Source organism: Siphateles boraxobius, unplaced genomic scaffold (assembly GCF_051911475.1).
Source record: "Siphateles boraxobius isolate OS27281-9 unplaced genomic scaffold, OSU_SipBor_1 7, whole genome shotgun sequence".
Classification (NCBI taxonomy): domain Eukaryota; kingdom Metazoa; phylum Chordata; class Actinopteri; order Cypriniformes; family Leuciscidae; genus Siphateles; species Siphateles boraxobius.
Genome location: NW_027509197.1, coordinates 15,170,766 through 15,193,575, shown reverse-complemented (window position 1 = coordinate 15,193,575; position 22,810 = coordinate 15,170,766). Strand labels below are relative to the sequence as shown.

The 22,810-nt window shown below is 36.6% G+C and overlaps 1 protein-coding gene across 1 annotated transcript in view; it reads left to right on the top strand.

Annotated features, from left to right (window-relative positions):
- The window catches only part of igsf3 (immunoglobulin superfamily, member 3), a 179,529-nt gene that overhangs the window by 122,623 nt on the left and 34,096 nt on the right, over nt 1-22,810 (top strand). Inside the window, exons 5-6 of the mRNA XM_077216175.1 lie at nt 4,053-4,460; nt 11,575-11,982. Of these exons, the coding sequence (XP_077072290.1) occupies nt 4,053-4,460; nt 11,575-11,982 (816 nt within the window). The remainder of the gene's footprint in view (nt 1-4,052; nt 4,461-11,574; nt 11,983-22,810) is intronic.

The window sequence follows — 22,810 nt, the reverse complement described above, 5'->3', positions numbered from 1 at the left end:
AAAAAAAGTTGTTTTAGGGTTTAGTTACCCTTTAAAAAAAAATTATAATCTGATGATCATGCTATTTATTGAATAAGATTATGCCCAATTAAATGCCTTCCTGTCCTGTTAGCTTTACTGTTGTTTATAGCTGCACTTTCAGAGTAGCCCTGACACTGGTGGTGTGCGCGTGAGTGGATAATACAGGGCTGTGTAAAATTGTTTAATGCACTGCATTTTTTCACAACTCGTTTTGTGGGGTCCTGTAAGCCCTTGAAATAGCATTGCATTTCAAGTGAGAGCTACTCGAAAAGCCAAGTCTAACAAGCATGAAATTATGGTGGGAATATCGTCGCCATCAGCACAGCCTTGATAGATCCCCTAGGTGGATGTGACTCTGCCCAGGCGAAGAAACCACAACTGGGCTCAGGGAGTTGATGAGAGCTAGATGGGGGAGAGGAGGTTAATCAAAGGTTAGTAGGAATACATCTGTTCTTCTTGGACCTTGGCCACCCAAATCAGCCCCTGTCAGCAACGGTCCTATCAGACTCTATAGGTTGAGGGAAATCCTTCCTTCTCCCCAGGGGATCTGCTTTTAGAGGGTTTAAAGGACCTACAAGTTTCTACAAGAACCTTATTAAAGGCTACATCAAGAAACCATAATTGGTCCTCTCATATGATAGTGGCAATTTCTTTCTGAAAGTCCCCCTGTAGTCAATAATTGTATCCCTTTACTCATCTTTGATCACCGAAATTACATATTTAAAAGTTTTTCCTTGCCTTAAAATAGCTTGAATGTAACTCTACACCCTTGCCTCATTCAGTATATGCGGGTCTATAAATATGCAAATTAGCCCCACCTCCACTCACTCACACCAGCTCAGAGGTCTACGATCACATGTTCACGTGATTTGTTACAAGGTAGCTTGTGACGTCAGAAACACCTGCAATTTCAAACGACGATTTTACTGCAGTTTTAAAGAGAAAATACTCAGCAATGGTGCTGACTTATGAATTTGCACATGGTTTGTATTAAAGCATATTAAAAACACCACATAGACACATAAACAATATTAAAAGCTTAATTTTCACCATAGGGGGACTTCAAATCAAAAGTTCACCCAAAAAAAAAATTTAAATTCTGTCATTCATTAACTTTAGCATTGTTCCTAACATGTACAACTTATTTTTTCCTGTGGAACATAATAGAAAAATGTCTTGGTGTTTTTTGTCTATACAATGAAATTCAGTGGGGTCCAATATTGTTGTTTTAGACCTCATGGACTTTCATCGTATATGGACAAAAACTTTTTTATGGACAAAAAAAAATCTTCTTTTATCTTTCACAGAAAACAAAATCATACAGGTTTGCAGCGACATAAAGGTAAATTGACACAATTGTAATTTTTGGACGATCAGGCCTGTTCACATCTAGGATGATGACTATAACAAAAGTTTTTAAAAAAGCAGTGTCCACACCACAAGCTGTTTTTTTTTTTCAGCTAATGAACAACAAAAACGTTGACAAACGATCAAAATCCACTACTTTAAAGACCTTGAGCATTTAAAGTGACAGATGACAACTGCATCTCGCGCTTTTAATAAACAAAGTTATCATCTGTTGTTGTGGATGCTAATATATTTATCACTATAGTTATTGTCTTTGGTGTGAATTGGCCTGTAGAAAAAGGGAACAGACCCTTGGAAGGGTTGAAATTATAACAGCTTTCTTTTTTCTATTTCTCTTTTCTTTTTTTCTTCTTTTTTTGCTTTGCCCTTGCAGAAGACTATGTGCAATATTTGCAGGGTTATTAGAGCAGTAGATTGATAGCTACAGCATGGAATCAAGACAACAGAGTGTTCAGCCCTTTCTTCACCCACACACACTCTCTCTCTCTCTCTCTCTCTCTCTCTCTCTCTCTCTCTCTCTCTCTCTCTCTCTCTCTCTCTCTCTCTCTCTCTCTCTCTCTCTCTCTCTCTCTCATATGACCAAGGCCACACCAACTATCGAAGTAGGTCTTTCAGACAATATATGAGACTAAGAGACTAGGTTGGGCGATGGTACATATACTGTACTCCAGCTGATCATTGTGTAAACTTCTATTTCATGTCCTCTGAGAAAAGGAGCAAATTAGCAATTGAAGAGGTTTCATCCCCAGATGTTTCGCTTTTGTTATGCATAAATTCAAAGCCTCTTGTGTTCCTTGCCCGACTGGTCATTTTTTCTTCTCTGGTTTTCTTCTCAAGAAGTTCTGTTACAGCCTCTTTCTGAAGGGAGGCTCGGGTGACCCATGGGAAGGGTGCAAACTTTCTCTCTTTAAAATCCTATTTTTTATTTTATCACACACTGCTTTTATAGGGATGTGGTGGTGTGAAATCCCTGTCGAGAACTCTGGAGATGTCTATGAAGGCTTTGATCTACACTCATACTTACAAGATCTCTCAGGCTCTAGACCTCTTGATGAGAAAACTACCCTAAAAGTCCTGCTAGTCTGAGGCCTTGCCTGCTGTAGAGTGCGACAGAGAGATACAGAATAAACCTTTCATACCTAACATGAGCTCAAAGGTTGTCAAATGGTGTTACGTTCTGTAGAAGCAACTTTCAACTTCAATCAAAAATAATTCTTTAAATTAAATAGATGCACTGCTTAATACTCGCACACTCCCATAAACCACTGCAAATTTCTTCTTACTGTACTCTTAATCAACTTCAAAATATTAAACATAAAAAAAAAGAAAATTAACATTTCAAAATATAAATGGAAAACAGTTTACAGTACTTTTTTCTGACTCTTAAATGTTTTATTGCTTTGAATCTAGTCTGGTTGTGGTGTGATTCATCTGGGTGGCTAGTTCATGTCTTACAACTCTTTAATGAAGAATGTGAAGAAAATAAATGAAAAAATATACTGTCCAGTAGAACTCAAAGGAACCTGTTGGAGAACTGGAAGTGTTTGTTTTTGCTTCAGGTATTATCATCATCCATTTGCAGTGGTTTTTCCAACTGACTCTCGCAACTATAGAGACCGTATAAGATGAGAAACTGAAGTGCTGACCTTTCTGTTAAAATGAACCTGTTGCCTCATTAGTAATCACCTCATCATATTCCTCTAGAATGAGCATTAGCATGACGAGCCTGAAATTGGGCGAAAGAAACTAAGTGGACGATACAAATGAATTGCTAATTTGATGTGTTAATTAAATGTATTGGTAACCTGCTTTCTTCATTCAAGTAGGGGTTGCTCGCCTAATGTATACACAGAAAATTGTGTTATTGTGTACTTTCCCTGTGGTGAAAATCAAGTTTTAATGTTGCTTATATGTGCTCTATGTGGTGTTTTAATATACTTTAAGACAAACCAGTTTTAAATACATCAGTCAACGACATTGCCAAGTATTTTTTCCTTAAAATACAACTCCAGTGTACCAAAGAGAGTCTCAAAAATGCGGTTTGAAAGCGCCCGTTTCCTACTGTCACAAACATGCAACCAATCCTATCAACGTGCGGGGGTGGGTTTTTCCTATCATGCTCTGTGGGAATTTTAACACTGAGCACAAGAAACCTTTAAAAAGGGACAGGAAAATTTGGGTACATATAGCAATATAATGTATATGATGTTATGATGAAGTATATGTCTTTCTCCACTGATTTTGTTTTATGATGTTTGTAGCATTTCTAAGGATGCTGATTTTTAGAAGGCAATTGTCTGGCTGATGGTGAACGGGAACATGGATTGTGTAACATTAGCAATATAAGCTGTTTGATAACATAGTCAACCCAAAGGGTTATCAAATGAATTACCATTATCCGATGTTCTAGAGAGCGATACATAAAATGCGTTTAAATATGTCATTTTGATTTGTGAAGTAAAATTATTGAGTGCAGTGCAGGAGGACTTTAAAAGTACTTTAAATTGATGAGAATTTGAGGAGTTTCTTGTTCAGCTTGTCATGAGTAATTTACTGATACATAATGTAAATTTACTCTACAATTATCATGATAAACTAGCGCTAGTGTCATGTTTCCAAAGAACAATGTCTAATTTCCACTCTTGTTTGTCTGTCTCTCATAGGAAGTAACATCACTGTGTCATTATCCAGTAACTCTTCAGAGATTATGGAGGGGGAGACCATTCAGCTGACCTGCGTTGTTAGCAACACTCTGGGTCCCCTGTCAGTTATGTGGCAGTGGACGGATAAGGAGGACGTGGGTCCTGCCATGAACGTGGCTTCTGTGGATCGTGAGGGCACAGTCACTCCTGGGCCCACTTTTAGGGAGCGCAGCAGCTTTGGAGAGGTTCGGGCGGAGCGGGTTCGGCCCGACACATTCACCCTATTCCTGTATAATGCCTTCCCCACAGATGAGGGCCAGTACAGATGCAGCGCCACCGAGTGGTCCCAGAGTGGAACTGCACCTGACTGGGTTTGGCAGCAGATTGGAGACGAATCCGCCATCAAGACCACTACAGTAAAATCAGTTGGTAAGACCACATACACGGTTTGAGGGGAAAGAAAGAAGAGAATATATATATATATATATATATATATATATATATATATATATAAATAGATATATAGATGAGAGCAAACCTAAATTACGCATTAGTAAATTACCTTGCATAAATCATTTAAATATTCTCCTCCCATAAATGTTGTGTCCGAAAGTGAAACTCCTACAAATGCATATGCAATAAGGTCAGCCGCAAAAATAACCCTGTCCACATCTTTTCAGTGCTAATTTTTCACTGCGTGTCTTTAGTCAATCTTGACCGTTCTTTTTTAAGGCCAAAAGAGGGTTTGCGCTGATGTAAGCTGTTAGTAAATCTGGCCCATATAATGTTGCAAAAGATTTCTATTTCAAATAAATGCTGAAACTTTCATTCACCAAAGAACCCTGAAAAAAAATATATCACAGTTTCCACAATACACACCAGGCAGGGGACAAATCTTTCATAAAAGTAAATTTCTGACACTGTATTTGCATATATAGTATATTTGTGCTCTCGCAGTGTATTTTGACTGTCAGCAACACGTCATATTTATGACATCATAAATAGTCTTGTTTTCTGCTTCATACACACAAGCATATGCAAGCTCACACTTGAGCACACACAGTGACAGGAAAATGTACTCACTCCAGTGGAGTCAAGTGAATGTTGAAGTGGCATGTGCGCTGTAAAGCTGGATCCTCTATATGAAGTCAATCGCTCAGTCATGATCGTGCTTGCATAGCATCATGTTCATGTTGCGCAGTGGGACACGCTGTCTGTCAGCTTTCCATCACAATCAATAGCCGTGACTTCCCTGTCTGCACTTTAACTGTGTGTGTAATGAGAACACATACACACGCACATGCTTGCACATATCAGAAAAGAAAAACATGACTGAATAGCAAGCTGGCAGATGCTCTAAATAAACACATCTTGTGACAGCGTGTGTTGCGTGACAATGAGTGGTTTTTTAGAAAAGATATTTGATCAGTTCTTGATAACATACAGTATGTCTTCTGCTTTGAAGGTGAAGTGTGTAACTTTTTTATACTTCAAATACTTTCTTCTATTCCAACTTAGTTTGTAAGTCAGTCATTTATAGACAGTCTTTCTCTAGAAAGCAGTAAAATGTAGCTCTTTTTTAGCATAGCAATTTCTAATGGCGTTTCTTTGTTTTATTTATATATATATATATATATATATATATATATATATATATATATATATATAAAATTACTTTTAAGTCATCCTCCATCCTGCCCTAGATATATCCTGAGACTATTTCTATAGACAACTACAGAGTCTAAACCATTGCGAATAATTTCAGATAATTCTTAGTTTTGCATTGCCATTTAGTGTCATAAAGATAATATACATCTCTGACTTTTTCACAGACGTTGTAAAAGAGAATGTTTGTATAATTTCAGTTTTAAAATGTTTTTTATTAATTACGTTTAGAAAAGTTTATTAAAGGACATTAATCAAATATTAAGTCAGGGAAATTTCTATATTAAATAAAAATCTATAATTTATAATTTGCTCTTTGTAAGTCAAAGCAAGTTTCCGACTCAAAGTAAAAACAATAAAAAAGGTAAGTGTGACTTTATCATTGTGATACTTTTTTTTTACTTTGAGATACAAAAAATATGCTTTCATATAAAATGCTGGATTTTTTAATTTTTTTGATGTGGTTCCATGTATGTGGTAATCACAAAGGATAGGGAAAGTCATTTGTCGAAGCTTTAAGGTTGGGAATGTTATCCAGCATCTAGTCTTAATTTTTCCTGCATATCGAAGCTTGGATGAGATTACAAAGACTTTTTTTTATTTTATTTATTCCTCTTAATTATTAATATCTATGCTCCTCCTCTCCTGTTGACATTGATAATTTTTACTTCCTCTGCTGTTTGGATCAGCTTTGTTGAAGTGTTTCATCAGCTCTGCTTTTGATTTGAAGCTCAAAGAGTAGCAGCGTGATGCTCTTCATGTCAGCTGCTTTGCCTTTACAGAGTAAAGTACAGACTTCTCCAGGTGTGATGCAGCAGGAGTCACTTTGTTCGAGTATGATCTGCACGTGATCATGTGATGGTCACTCTTAATAGTCCGTGTTGCTTAGGCAGTGTTTTTGTCCTTTGCACTTGCCCTTTGACAGGTGTGTTGGTGGTTGTGAGTAAAAATAGCAGTGTTGTGTTTTCCAGCATTGACTCTGGGTGACTGTATGGATGAAGGATCAGGATGGGGTGTGAAGCAGGGCCCAGTTTATGGAGTTATTCTGCTGAGAGTGTCTTAACATGCTCATTAGTGTCTGGCAGTGGTATGGGTGCTGACTGGCTGCATGCCACCATATAGTGGTGGAATCGTTTGGCTGGGTTACACATGACACCCAGAGGTGAGCCCAGACACGCATTCTGCCACAATTTACTTTTTTTATTATTGCTATGAAAGCAGTTAGAGCTCCCAGCATGCTAATTGGATGACGGATCAATTTTCATTTTTAGGCTTAATGTTACATCTGTCCGTGAACACACTATTTTAGATGATCAGGGTGACATATTTGTGAGAAACTTTTTCTTTAGTTTACAAACTTTTGGTGATTTGAATAACCAACAAACAAACTCTGCCCGCTTTAAGTCCCTGAATGTATAGCTGTGTCTGAGAATGTGGTCTACCTCTATTGTCTTCCTAAAATATAAACTGCAGATGTCTATTTTCATGTCCACTACCATTCAACAGTTTGGGGTTAAGAGACGATCACACTACAATCTTAATTCCATTGATTTCCATTTGTACACTTGCAAATGTAAGAGACCGGTGAACCAAAGGTGAACTCTGACCTGCGAGTTCATGTCACGTGAATACATGTGACCAATAGAAGAATAATTCGTTATGGCGTTGGCGTGACCTCTTAGCTGTATTAAATGAGTTATTTTAAAAGAGTGTGTGTCATATTACGACCGTTGCAATCTCTGTTCAAATTCCATGTCTTCAAAGCACTGTTTTTATAAGTTCTTTTTTTTATTTAAGAAATTAATACTATTATTCAAGAATGATGAGTTAAATTGATCTAAAGTAACAGTTAAGACATTTAGAATTTTACAAAAGTTTTCTATTTTAAATACATACTGTTCTTTTGAAATTCCTATTCATCAAAGAATCCTGAAAAAATGAGTAACAATATTGATTAGTGCAACTGTTTTCAACACTGATCATTTTTTCTGAAGAACCTCATTAGCATATTATTATTTCTGAAGGAATCTGTCACTGAAGACTGAAAATACAGCTTTGCTGTCATCGGAATAATACACATTTTAAAATGAATTAAAATAGAAAACTGTTATTTAGAATTGTAATAATTTCCTCAGAATATTACTATTTTTTACTGTAAATGCAAACCTTGATGAGCATAAGAGACTTCTTTAAACAACTTTTAAAAAATGTACCCGGACCCTATAAGTTATTGTGAACCATACAATTGTAATAATAATACTTGTTTACAGAAAGGAAGAATTTGGATTAGATATCTGTTATAAGCAGTAAAGAGAAGATACTGCAGTGACCAAAGTAACAGCCAGTTGTAGAGGGGCGATTCTTGACACGAAAAGGCATCCAGAGGCCGACTGAAGCCTCTCCTTGTGCCAAGCTACTAGATTTGAAATCTCAATTCTCACTGTGCGTTAGGGTGGGTGTACGCCACATGTTTTTCTGAGCATGTCTGTGTGTCTGGAATAATCAAACACAATACAGCTCTGTCTGCCTGGCCTTTTCCCCACTTCTTCAGGTGTCGTGATTGTTCCTGTGATCATAGATTGGTTATTAAAACTGTGTGCAGTGGATCACACAAAGTAACAGTGGGAAAAATGTTGGCATTTGAGAAAGGTTGTGTATGTGAAAGCTGTCGTGTTAGTGTTTCCATAAAGAATCACTCTCAGCATGTGTCCAATAGCCCTGCACTCTAGAGAAGATGGCATTGATCATGGTTCCCTGCTGTCTGCAGTCAAACACAGGATGGATAGGAAGCCGTTTCTGATCATGTGTTTACAAGAGACTAAAGCACTGGAATCCATCAAAACATGAAACGTATGCCTTTAAAATGCCTCCTCCTCTTTATTTCTCGGTCTTATCAATCCTTGTAAACATCCTATCATTCTTTGGAGATCTGTGTGTCACACATGCTCAAGCCTGTCCTATATTTTTCAGAATATCCTCTGTTCATTTCTCTCTCTTCTCTCCACGTCTGATCATCCAATAAACTTTGTTTGTGCTATTTTAGTAATAATTGTCAACGTTTTAAAGGGATGTCTGTCGACTTTGACTCGGCCTCATGTTGTTCCAAACATGTATGACTTTCTTTGTTCTGCAGAACATAAAATAATATTTTGAAGAATGTAACCAAAGTGTTGTTGACCATTTATTTCCATTGTATGGACATAAACACTCTCAAAATATCATCTTTATGTTCTTCAGATTTTCTCCTTTTACGTTCCACAGAAGAAATAAAGTCATACCGGTTTGGAACGACATGAGGGTGAGAAAAAAAAGATTGGTGAACTTTCTTTTTAAATATAATAGTGTAAATGTTTGCAAATGTTAGTTTAGGATAGGAGCTATTTATCCTTATGCTCAAAGGGGTACGCTGAAACAAGTAGGTGCTTACCTGAGGTAATGACAGAGAAAACTAGCTTCATCTGGAGTTATTTCAGTCCATTAAATAACAATCTAGGTAAACGTGACATGTATCAAAGGTTAATGAATTTTTGTATTGTTTGATATAACAATCATTACCCATTGTATTGCCAAAAATCACAAAAAATCTCCATTTGATAGAAGTTTGGGCGTTAGGATCAATAACGCCATTAATGACACTTGGCATCAGATCTGAAAGAATATAAGTGGTATCGCCCCTTAGATTGATTCAAGCGTTTGAGTTTGTGCGTTTCCTGAATTGGATCACGCAAGTCTTGCTTAATGTTTGTTTTTTAGTGCAGCTAAGACAACACGATGGAAAGATGTGTTTTCTTGGCATTATTTTATAGTACACAATCTTTTTATCTAATCACATTCAATTCTGACTTAAGTCTCACAACTCGGGGAAAATATGATTGCATTTGCTATAGCACAGTAGTTTTAGCTGCTGAATGGCTTTGCGGAAAACACTGTTATAAATCCACCAATAATCCTCGTTTGAGACATTTCTTTCAGTATCTGAGCAAAACTGAGCTCATTAAATGTAAAAAAAAATTTAAAAAAATGGAATCCAGCAGTCTACTAGGTTTTTTTTTTTTTTTTTTTTTTTTTTTGCAGGATTAGTTTGCATGTGCTCAATAAACAGGGGATGTTTGTGTAATCTCCTTTTGGCTGCTTTCCTCGGTTGCTGCCCGCAGGATTGAGTTGGCGTGCTACAGGTCACCTTGTCCAAATTTTATCAAAATAACGCAGAGTAGATTAACTCTACTGATCTCAAGCTTTCCTCCCAAACAGAACTAACTCCTGCTAGTCTTTCTCAGCCCAGTGAACGTCTAAACTTTGGGATTTCTCCCAGGAAGTCTTTGAGGCTTATTAGCATGCAGGCAGAGTAGTCTGATATGTAGACATCTAACTTTACTGCCCCGTTCCTTTAATAGTTTGCGTAATTGAAGGACATAGAGGCTCACCAAATGAAATTTACTTCTGTAACTTTGCCAGAGCCCTGTGGTACTGCTAAGATCTGGGCAAAGCTTGTGCCAAGCAGGTTTTGCGTTAACCTGCCCTCTGTTACAGCCCAGCAGCGTGGCATCATTAGGGCACTGCCGGGTAGGCTAGGAATGGATCTGGCCGTCTCCGAGTCCGTATGGCCTCCAGCTGCTGTCATCCATATCAAGCGCAAACACTCAGAAGGGGCCAAATGATGCTTTACCCTTCCACAGGGAAAACTATTCGAGTTCCAGAAATCTCATGCAGAATATAATTATGCCCCTGCAAATGGAAATTTATGGGAATAGCCAGGAAATAGTCTTGTTGTCTTTATGCCCATTAGCAGATTCAGAGACTCATCAGTATCAGCGGTGAGTTCACAATTAAGTCACCCCGCAGTTCTCTCTTCATGTTTACTTGTGTGACAGGCTTGGGTCTGGGGCGCAGCGTGTTCAGACCTCAGTTTTTACTGTCACGCAAAAATAGGAGAGAGAATAAGTGCTTAAACAGAATGGCAATCATATTGCAGTGGAATATATTTAAAAAATACAAGCATTGTAGCAAAGCACACACTTTTATCTTTATTATTATCTAATATTTATTTTGTTGTTGTTGTTTTTTTAAGAAAGCATTGAGTTTGGGAATGGTGCTATGTCCAAAATCCTACATCATAGTAAATTAATCAATTTATTAATTTGTTTAATTTATATATTGGCAATTCAGTTAAAAATGGTCTGTAAATGTAATTAAAAATATATAATGCTGATAATAATAATAATTATTATTATTATTATAAGATCTTGAAGAACACAAAACACAAGATATTATATCATTTATAGTGTATTATATATGTGCTACTTAATTTTATTTATCTGAGCTTAATACGCATTTTATCTGTCTTGTTGTATTGTTCCCTTTTGTTTTCTGCTGAATAACATCAAACAAAGTGAATGCCGATGGGAAAATTAGCCTTTCGGCTAACTCTAAGGTTGAGTAATGTACATTGTCCATTTTTGGTGTATACTTTTTAAACACCATCTGACGTAATAAAATGAAATAAAAAAAAGAAAAGAATCTTGAACATTTAAGAAACTAAATAAACGTTTGAATTAATTCGCATATAAATTATGATTTATAAAATAGAAATGTGCGAAGTAGATTTGTATTTCATGTGACTGAACAACTTTGGCCCATGGGCCCAGGTTTGGGCATCTTTGAAATAGATAAATAAAATAACAAATAACTTAGCCTGGCATTAGTGCAGTACCAGTTTTGAATTGTATCACACTTTCAAAAGAATCAAAAACAAATACAAAAGGAAACGAATATCATAAAAGCATAGTTCTGACTCTTAGTTCTTATTAGAAAAAATAAATGGATTGTGGTAAATATGTGTAATTGCTATATGAATTCTCTTTTGTTGTTCTTGTTCCAGAATCTTTCTTCTTTGTATCGGCGTCCTCTCGTACGCCCAGCGTGACGTTTGGTGATTCGTTTGACCTACAGTGCATCGTGAAGCCACGGCACTATCCCAACGTTCCTGCTGCGGTCACATGGCGCTTCCAGCCAGCAGAGGGCGATGGAGAGTTCCGAGATTTGGTGACCTTCACGCGGGATGGCACTCTGCAGTGGGGCGACCAACGTCTGGGCCTTGGCACGCGTACCACTGTGGATCGTACACCCACTAACACCAACTTCCGTCTCAGCATCACCCGAGCCGGACGCAAGGAGGCCGGGACGTACCAATGTGCTGCCTTACTTTATCGGAGGAATTACGATGGCACCTGGAGCACGGTGGCCAACCGCACCTCCAACCCGCTGGGCATCAGTGTACTGCAGCCTGGTGAGTCTAAAAAACGCTTCTGTCGCAGGAAAGGTGCATGTTAGGCTACCTGACTGTTTGACGGAAGGCAAGAAACGACCATGACTGTTCCGAAGCCACTAAATTACAGATAAGTTCCACTGACACCCTTTAGGGGTTGGGTTTGTAACTTTGTATGTTCATGGCAGACTGCTGGAGTCACTCCCCTGCCTTAAAAATTTGCATAAGCATTATAAAGAAGCACAGATGACAACTCGCACTTTACTGTCACTACAGAAATAAAGATTTCACTGATAATGCACCATGTTGTAGTCTGGCCTAGTTTCACAACTTCCACCCTCACTAGTCTTCCACCCTCTTTTGTCATGTCTGCATGTGTGTGTTTCCCGAGATATTGGCCTCTGTGTGCTCATAAGAGTAATTGAGATGACTGGCGTGTGTGTGCAGCTGAGGCAGGCCTTCCTAATGGCCTGGAGTGCGCAAAGAAGAGGTTGTTAATATCCTCCACACCAGAGAAAGCGATTAGAACGGAAGAGTATGAATGCGGTGGGGGTAGGGGGGTTATTAGAACAAAAATTGGAGCTCATTAAATTTAGTCCCTCTGGACTTCAATCCCCGGACAGAACAATGTCACTCACAAAAGGAAGACCTCCTCACTGATCTCACACACACGTTTGTTTTTCTATCATGGTGGAACTTTCCATTGATTTCTGATTATTTGATTATAATTAACATGACAATGCACAAAACTAAAGTAGCCTAAATTCACATGTTTTTTTTTACGTTTCTGTCAGTCTGAGGTGTCGTTGCCATAACGCGTTGCTATGGGTTGCGTCATTTGCGTGTGACTGTCTTGCTTCGGACTTGACTAAAGGGGTCAGTCTCCGTTTTCGAGGGTCGAAAACTCCCGAGTAGTGTGTGTGGACGGCAGGCGCAACCATAGCGAAGGTTATGCGAAAATACACTGGTGTAAACGTATAGGTATTATTCCAAAGTCTGCTCGGGAACCGATGCTCTCGAGCCAAATATGGTTCTTTCAGTGAGTAGGCCTATATGGCTCGACGGCAATTTTTAAACTTTTTTTTTCAATAATAAAAGGTAGTCGATTCAATTTAAAAATCAACATTTCACATATTTTAAAATATTACATAATTCATTGAAGCCTGTTTGTCATATATAACACACCGACCAATCGTCGTCTGCCACAACAAGTTCAAATTTGATTGGACAATGTGAAGTGGAGTGGTAATTTTCTGGTCATTCATAAATTGTTTGAAAATTACATGGACAGACGAATTTACATTTATGAAGCGATCTGAATCTACGTTGTTGAAACAATGGATGTTAATTGACTACAAAGCACTGCACAAAACCAGCACCAAAAGTAGCATTAATGGTAAGTAGTGTTCAAGTCACTTGTATTTTGTCTATGTATATTGATACACCGTTTACTATACAGTAAACATAATTATGCTAGCATAGATAATTATGCAGCAATAGTACCTATAATAGTACAGTACTACTGGTAAAAAATGTGGACACTACTATTTTAATGTTTTTTTTTTTTTTAAAGAAGTCTCTTATGCACATCAAGCCTGCATTTATTTGATCAAAAATGCAGACAAAATTATTACAATTTAAAACAATAGTTTTCTATTTTAATATACTTTAAAATATATATATAATTTATTTCTCTGATGCAAAGCTGGATTTTTAACAGCCATAACTCCAGTCTTTAGTGTCACATGATTCTTCAGAAATCATTCTATGCTTATTTATTTATGCTTATGTTGGAAAAAAAATTTTTTTATTGAACCTGTGATACTTTTTTAAGGATTCATTGATGAATAAATAGTTAAAACATTAAATTAAAATATAAATTATGATTTTAATCAATTTAGCACATCCTTGCTGAATAAAAGAATGCATTTCTTTAAAAAAAAAAAGAACAAAAATTACTGACCCCAAACTTTTGAACGGTAGTGTATATTGGTACAAAATATTTATATTTTAAGATGTTGTTCTTATTTTTTTTTACTAAGAATCCTGAAAAAAGTATCAAGGTTATAGGTATATTATAATAGAAAACAATTATTTCAAATTGTAGTAATATTTCACAATATTACTGTTTTTTTCTGTATTTTAGATCAAATAAATACAGCCTTGATGAACATAAAAGGCTTCTTTCAAAAACATTAAAAATAGTAGTGTCCAAACTTTTGGCCGATAGGGCCATATACTATTATACTTATAATACTTTTATACTATATATATATATATAGGTATAAAAGGAAGTCTCTGAACATCCCTGGTTAATACCAATACCAGTGAAATTTCACTTTTCCTTGATACAAATTGCACAGAAATTGCTAATACAATATGTTATTGAACACATTCCTTTATTTTTTTTTTTTTTTTTTTTTTTACATTTTATTCTAAATAAAGAGGTTTCTAATTTAAATAAGAATTAATGACACAAATACGGTGTACATTTTATGACATCCTCAGACCTCACTCATATGAAGAAAAGGCGTCATGCCTCACTCTAAAAGGCTTCAGTCATTGGACAAAACGGCATTGCACCGCCGACTGAAAGACTTCAGGTCTGAGAAAAACAATGTCAGGTCTCGTACAATTAGGCATCAGACCAAATAGCCTCAGACTAAAAGGCATCAGACAAAACGGCATCGGATGAAACGGACGCAGACAAAAAGGCGTCAGACATAAAGGCATCGGACGAAACAGACTCAAGGCCCCGGTATATTCACTGCGAAGTTCTTTTTCTTCTTAGCTTAGGGGTAAAATAAAGTTGAAAATACCTTTGCCAGTATATACTGTTAGTGAACATCCTGAAGACCATCCACGCTGCTGAGAGCGGCGTTTCTACAAATTTGTGCGCACAACAAAAATGACAGCAGTTAATAAAACAAGTGATCATAGTGATGTGTGTGTTCACACCAGCTCTGCAATTCAGCACTACAGGCTATTCACGTCACGTATTTATATAGTAGGCTACTTTATACAATAGATTACTTTAAAGCAGCAGCTTTATAGTTAAACATGAAAAAACAGCTGTCTGTCGGTATGTTAATTATGTACAATCTATCTATTGATGGTATTCATTGTATGTATACATGTAATCCCTTGGCAATGTTCTTTATGTAGGCTAATTATTCAAGCATTCAAAAATAATAAATAAGCAGAGAGAGAAAGAGACCGAAGCTGTACTTGAAATTTTATTCTTAGTTTTAATTAAATGTTACACTGGTCAGGAGAAATAAAGCCGTTTGCCTGGTAACCTCTGTACACAAAGCAGGAACACAGTCTTGAAAGATTTCTTTCACTTCATGAAAGTTTGCCAACATACGAGCTAGCTAGTTGCAATGTGTTATTTAGCTAACTGTGCAAATAAAACTAACAAATAATACAATAGTACAAAATAATCTCAGTGGGACATGTTCTACACAATTTAACCAGTAAGAAAACCGTGTGCATGTGACGTCACATTGAGACTGGGCATTTCGAAACTTTCGTGCTTCCTTCTGAATCCGTTTCGTCCGATGCCTTTTTGTCTGAGGCTATTTGGTCCGAAAAAAATGATATTGCCCCCCATCTTTTTACCCACAAATTCAGTCTGGTATTGGTATTTGTTAGCATTGTATTCAGTGTATTGTTTATTTAAATATTTGTTTACACTACCATTCAAAAGTTTGGGGTCAGTACGATTTTTTTTGTGCATTTTTTTAAAGAAGCCTCTCATGCTCCCCAAGGCTGCCTTTATTCGATCAGAAATACAGCAAAAATAAACTGTAATTTGTTCCTGTGATAGCAAAGCTGAATTTACAGCATCATTACATCATCACTACCATTGAAAGGGGAATTGTGGAAATTGTTTTTTCAGGAATCTTTTTTGAATAAAAGTACAGAAGAACAGCATTTATTTGAAATGGAAATCTTTTGTACCATTTGAATGACTTAACTCACTTTTGGTTAATTTAATGCATCCTAAAAAATCATACTGAACACAAACCTGTGAACAGTAGTTTATATTTGGTTTGTGTGTGTGTGTGTGTGTGTGTGTGTGTGTGTGTGTGTGTGTGTGTGTGTGTGTGTGTGTGTGTGTGTGTGTGTGTGTGTGTGTGTGTGTGTGTGCGTGTGCGTGTGTGCGTGTGTGTGTTTGTGTGTTTTATGTATGTATATTCTTATCAACCAAAGTAATTGCACTTTAATGGCACTATCTCTACAAACCATAATGATCAAAAAAGAAATTAAACAAAAATGTAAAAGATTTGAATACCTTTTTTGATTGTTTACAGATTCTAATAATTGATTATGATTTTACATGACAAAAACATGTTGTGCTAGCTGGAGCGCCCAGCAGGTTTTTATTATGAAGAGGTGTAGTGTACAGGTACCTCATTCCTGCCTCTATATTATTTCTCAGCCAGATCATCTCCATAGAGCTCACTGGCATGGAAACATAATCCTGTCTGTCCTTTGTCAAGCCGTGGTCTCTACAGACTAGTCAGTACAGCAACAGATGTGTTTATTCCACACCATTTTTTTTTCTATTTATTTTTTGCATGTAAGTGTGGGTGTATGTGTACATGTATATTTTGTTGACATTATTTGTATCCTTAACCCTATGTGCCATAAAGTTTGTTTTAATATTTGGATGCATGAGACCTCAAACCATTGCCTTCCATCTCTCCATTTCAAGTTGTGTTTGTAACTGTTGTCTAACCCGGTGTGGAGCTTGAGCCCCTTAGTACAATCAATGCGAGGACTTGGCAGGAGTTAATGGCTGTAAGACAACCCTGGGGGAGAAACATGCTCTGCTTTCCTCCGCAGGCCTGCTCCCTGCCCTCCGGCAACACTCAAATCAGTGCAGCCCGCTGGAGACTTGCTTGTAGGTACACTAGCTCATATCAGCCTGAGGTTCCCTAGTTACAAAGCTTATCTAAACAGGATTATGCTTTTGTGTTTGTGATGTCTTTTTGAAAGTAAGATGGCTCAAATGATACAGACTGAAAAACAAATGCAATATAAAATGTCATGCATTTTGAATATATTGAATGCATCAAAATATCCTCAAATTGGTTCTATTAACATCACCATTATGAGTTCCATTAGCATTGACAGTATTACCAGCATCATTGCCGATTTACTCCTTATTATACTTTAACTTCCTGAAATATATATTTTTTTTATTGCTGCTGATGCATCACTTACGTCTATCAGGGGAACTTTTAGGGAGGATCAAACAACAAACATGTGTGACTTCATTTCTTCCATGGAACATAAATGGAGAATTTAATTGGTTCTTGTCCATGCCATTAGAAGCCATGGACGTCTCCTTGGAAAAAAAACTCTCAAGCTTTTTAAGAACAGAAAAGCATTGTAAAAGTATTGAATGTTTTCTGAATCCATGTGACAGACAAAAACTATAAATATGTGATAAACAATAGTCTGTGGATTAGTTCTTAAAGTGACAGCAGCCTACTATTCTTGCTGTTGCCAATGTTTGTAATGTTTTAATCTATGTGATAGACAAAAACTACTATTTGATACTAGGGGTGTGCCGGTTTCAGAATTGGTGATGACGATTATGACGTGAGTCGAATGTGACGGTTCGTAACATAATTGAATGGGTTGGGGCGTTGCGACCTTCATCTGTTATTAATAGGACAACTTAGTTTGAATAAAGGAGCAGACACTGATTAGCTACTTGCTCTACGTTTATTTAAAATTAACAGCAAGACGACTAGAAGTGAATGTGCTTTCCATTAAATGAATCACACACAGTAAACAAAATCTTAACAAAAAAAACTTTGCAATGAACTGCAATTTAGACGCGCAAGCTGTGTGCGGGTGCGGTGAGACGTACATGCTCGGGCAGATTCGGCTTTAAGTCGTTCATCCTCGGATGCGGCGCCGTGCGCGCTGTTACAAAAGAAGCCTTGCACACAGCAAAGCGAAATGAGGTCTTGCCGGTCTTGCGCACCTAACGCGTCATTTTTGCCGCGCGCACCTTCGCTCATTCTAAAAATGTTTGTAAAAAATATTTTAATAACACGGTTTTGGCGGTTATAGAGTTCTAATGACGGTGTTCAACTATAACCGTCGGTCTCACTGTTATATAATAACCGTCACACCCCTATTTGATTCACAAGAACTATTACGTTCTTTACTGAGAATATTGGCCCTCTATTGAGCATCTAAATATGGATAATTTAGTCAGTGACTAGAATCAGGGTGATTAAATAAAAAAAACGTCTGACTCAAAAGAATGAGTTGTCCTTTTTAAATCTTTTAAAGATTTGCCAGTAGAGTTCTTCAGAATTTCTCCTTTTATGTTCCACAGAGGAAAGGAAGTCATACATGTTTGGAACGACATGAGGGTGAGTAAATGACTAAATGTAAATTTTTGGGTGAATTATTCAAGCCTTTTTTAGCAATTAATATTTTCTGTATTATTGAAAGTTATGTTGGCATTACCTATGAGCTCCAGTAAAAGGATATCTGAAGCTGAATTTATAATATATGTGAAGGTCCTTTTAAAGTGAAGTGTGAGTTTTGGATGTAAAGGCAGGGTGAGAGCCCAGATTCCTGTGAGCTTGTTTGCCATGTTTGACTTCCTGCTGGGCAGTCTGACACATTGATGAGATAAATTGCCTTAAGGTTTTGTTCCAACAAGGGTCATACAGGAAATATTAAAACAGATAGAATAAAACAGAATGCATAAGGTTGTGTAGACTGTTAACGCGTTGTGCAATTCATTGAGTTTTACTTCAATACTAAACACACTGTACTACATTTGGAAAATCATTTAAGATGCATTTTTTTCTATATTTATTATCATTGGGTTATTTTCATCCTACTAACACTCATCATAAGTTGATCACTAAGAGGAACACTGGATCCCACAAAGCAGTGCTTTTAACAATCTAGTCTCTAGTCTCAAATGACGCATTATACATTATGTACATATGCACTATGTACTCAACCGTGTAGTGTATGAACTTTATATGGATATTTTGTCTTTCAACATCAGAGCCTGAAGCTGCAACAGTTGAGTGCATGAAGTGTCCAACATTCCCCACTTCGTTCTTTTGGTTAACGTATTGCATCACCCGGGTATTTAAAGTGCACTTTTTCTTTTTATAATTTTCAGTGTGAACGCACTTTTCACACTTTGTATACTGCAAAACTGCATAGAATAGAGCATAAATGTGAATTGGGAAGGACCTTCTTTTGGTTTTTAAGTAGTATAGTCAGTAATTCAATGTAAGTTGACTACAAAACTAAGTATAATTTTAATTCTTGATGCTATTGTTAACTAAAACTAAAAGTATAATAAAACATAAATATTAGATGCATAACTTAAACTTAAAAAACAAACTAAATTGCTGTCTGGGTAACTAATTGAAAAATAAGTTGAGGTTAAAGTACTAAAACTGAAAATGAAAATAGATTAAAGATATATATGTATATTATTTAAATGTAATACAAATAAAAGTTAATTCTAGTATAATAATAGTATATCAATATTACTAATAATAATAGGGGGCATGCGATGCTGAACACTATGTTTTATAACTTTAAAAGCTAGTGTGCAGTATAAACTGTATTATTGGACGTTCTGTACCTAGGTAATCAGGAAATGTATATTAGTTTGCTAGTCTATCTATTACAATGTTTTAGCAAAATGTAGCCCCTCCCACAGGACAGATACAGTTCTCAGCGTTTTCTCAGGGGCATGTGACTAGTGACATCAGGGACTGTTGTTGTGTAAACCCATTCTACGGTTGCAGTACTTTTTCCCAGTAAGATTCTTCAGTCCTTATGTGCCAACGGTTTGGTCTACACAAGTATCACGCACATATGTTTAAGATGCAGAGCGAGGTAGAGCTCTTTGCTCCACTGGCTCCGTGACCTTACTCTCTCAAGGGGAAAGCCACACGACCCATCAGCATGCATTTGGGAATCAACTTATCATCCTGAGCACTCGTTTAGTTTCCCTGATGTATGCTTCACTGTGTTTATTACACTGAATGGTAGGCCATTAGAGAGCAAAAACAGAGACTTTGAGCAATGGCCCGTGACTTTCCACAGAGATTTTTCTTTAAATCCATTTGAATTTAAAAGTGTAGTTTTTGAAATTTTGTAGCTACCCTCCAGATTCATGAAGAACTTCAACGCAGAGGCATTTTCGCAGCTATACCGAAAAAAGTGTGATTGGTTAACGCAGTCCTGGTGGATATTTGACGTTCTAACATCATAGAGTTGTATCCAAAAAACATTTCATAAACATAATCAAACATGGCCCTGCTGTTGATGTTTACTTCGTTATTGACATTTCAGAACAGCGCTGAAATGAGTGTGTCTGTCATCATCTGTCTCTGAATACAGCTTCTCCAGTCTCTCTCATCTAGGACGCAATGGAGCATTTGATCGGAAGAGAAGTTTTACACAAAGACTGAAAAGGGCGAGAGAGAGAGAGAGAGAGAGAGAGAGAGAGAGAGAGAGAGAGAGAGATAGAGAGAGAGAGAGAGATAGAGAGAGAGAGAGAGAGAGCTCCTCTCTAAACTAACTTACATCTGCTCTGTTTGTAGTCCAAAATTTAGAGAATTAGCAGTTTTGAGTTGTGTGTTCTCTTGTGAACTTTTAACAGATTTTTAAGAGTATTATGAGTAAAATAAGGTCTGTTAAATTTACTTGAGACTTTTACATTTTGTTCTTAAATATAAATTCTAAAGTCATTGTGTTTAAAAAAAAATCCATTCAGCAAAAGTTTCTACAACAGGACTTCAACTACCATAAGGATGTGAGTTTATATGCTTGACAAATAAAACAACCATTGTAGTTTGGTTTAAAATTTTAGTTTTAAAATTCATGTTTAAAGTATGAATGTGTAATTTTATGTCGGAGAAAAAAACATGAAATACTCTTTAAAGAGAAAGTTCACCCAAAGATTTTAAATGAACTCCAAACCTGTGGTATACAGTAAAAAGATGATGTTTTAAGAAATGTCTCAGTGTTTTGGTTTTTGTTTTGTTTTTGTCCGTACAATGGAAGCCATTGGGGTCCAGTGTTGTTTTCATTGTATGTACAATGACATGCTTTAAAATCTTATTTTATGTTTCACAGAAAAAATAAAGTCATACAAGTTTGGAACGGCATTAGTAAATGATGACAGAATGTTCACCTTGAACCATCCCTTTAAAGAGCTTATTTTTCATATTTATCTCTTTAAATACCTTATTTAAATGCCTCCCAGGCATGAAAACATATATGCGTTGTGTTATTTATATAACTTCTTTTATCAAAGTCACAATATCAGATTAACATTTTTAGGTCCTGTAACTTGTCATTTAATATGTATCACCTTTTAAAAGAATACCTTCAAAATTTAAATTTCTTAATTTACCTTAATTTAAAAATACCTTAATTTTAAATAGTCATGCAGAGTTCATTTTTAAGTACAAATATGCCATGTAATAAATTAAAATGAGCAACAATGCTGTTTAAAATAATTTTAGATGGAGTATAGCATGTCAAGCCACCAAAATTCCCTAAAGTATTTCAATGCAGCCCATATGCTTCATGAACAATGTAGAACATTAATTTTCTCTGCTTTATCTTCATATCTGTTTGTGCTAGTTTTCTAAATGTTAAATACTTCTGGCTAAATGTTGCGAGCTGACATTTGGAGAAACGGGTTGCGTGGAGAAAATTCACTGAAAAAAATGGTGACTAGAGTGGGGTAATGATGTGTGAAAACATCATGCAACTGACTGAATGCATTATTGAGAGACATTCAATCATGTCTCCAGAAGTGCCTGTTTAATATGTATAAGGCAAAGCGCATTCTCACCGCGTGAACATGAGGAACAGAGTGGCTCAGTATAAATACAATAAATTGAATATTTTTTGCAAGGATGGCTTCGTTCACACGGTGAAAACAAACACTACACATTCCTCGTGGCCTGAAACAAGTTGGATGCTTGCTCTATCTGCTCAGGGAACTCGAGACGGTCTGCGTCTGGCAGTAAACAGGTAGATGTTTATCTCGTCTCATAGGACAGGTCGTGTCTGATTTAAAGCCTTTTAATTCATATTTAATATGTAGGCCGGCTCGTGTTCTTACCTCAGCACCCACATCTGGAGTTCCTCACAGCATCATGGGAACACACTGGTGCCACAGCTACACCACACAGTCTCTTGCTTTTCCCCTCACCCCCTTGTATTTTTGACTCTTTCTCCTAAACTCTACCATATCATATTTCAGATTTGGTACCGTTAAATCAACTCCTTTACATTGTTTGTAAAATGGCACGATGCACATTTCACCAGACATTCAGAATATTCAATCCAGCAAAACGAAAACGGCATTAACACTGATGAAAAGTGTACTACTGTCCAAGGGAAAAGTCGACCCCAAGTGGCTGTTTTGCTTTAGATCTTTGAAGAAAATGCATTATTTTCCTACTTTCTGTCACTATATGTCTATTGCAACCACCGTAGACAGTGACCATGTTTACATGCACGCTATTTTCTGAAAAATTCCATATTCTGGTTCTATTCTGAATAAGACATTTATTTACATTTTAATAATTTGGCTGTAATCAATGTGATTCGTAATCAATGTCATTAGGCTACTCCGTCATGCCGTTCCAAACCTGTAAGACTTTTGTTCATCTTCGAAACACAAATGTGGATATTTTTGATGAAATCTGAGAGATTTCTGTCCCTCCATTGACAGCTACCACTTTGACAATTCAGAAAGTTCATAAAGAGATCGTAAAACTAATCCATATGAATTGAGCTGTTTAGTCAAATTTTCTGA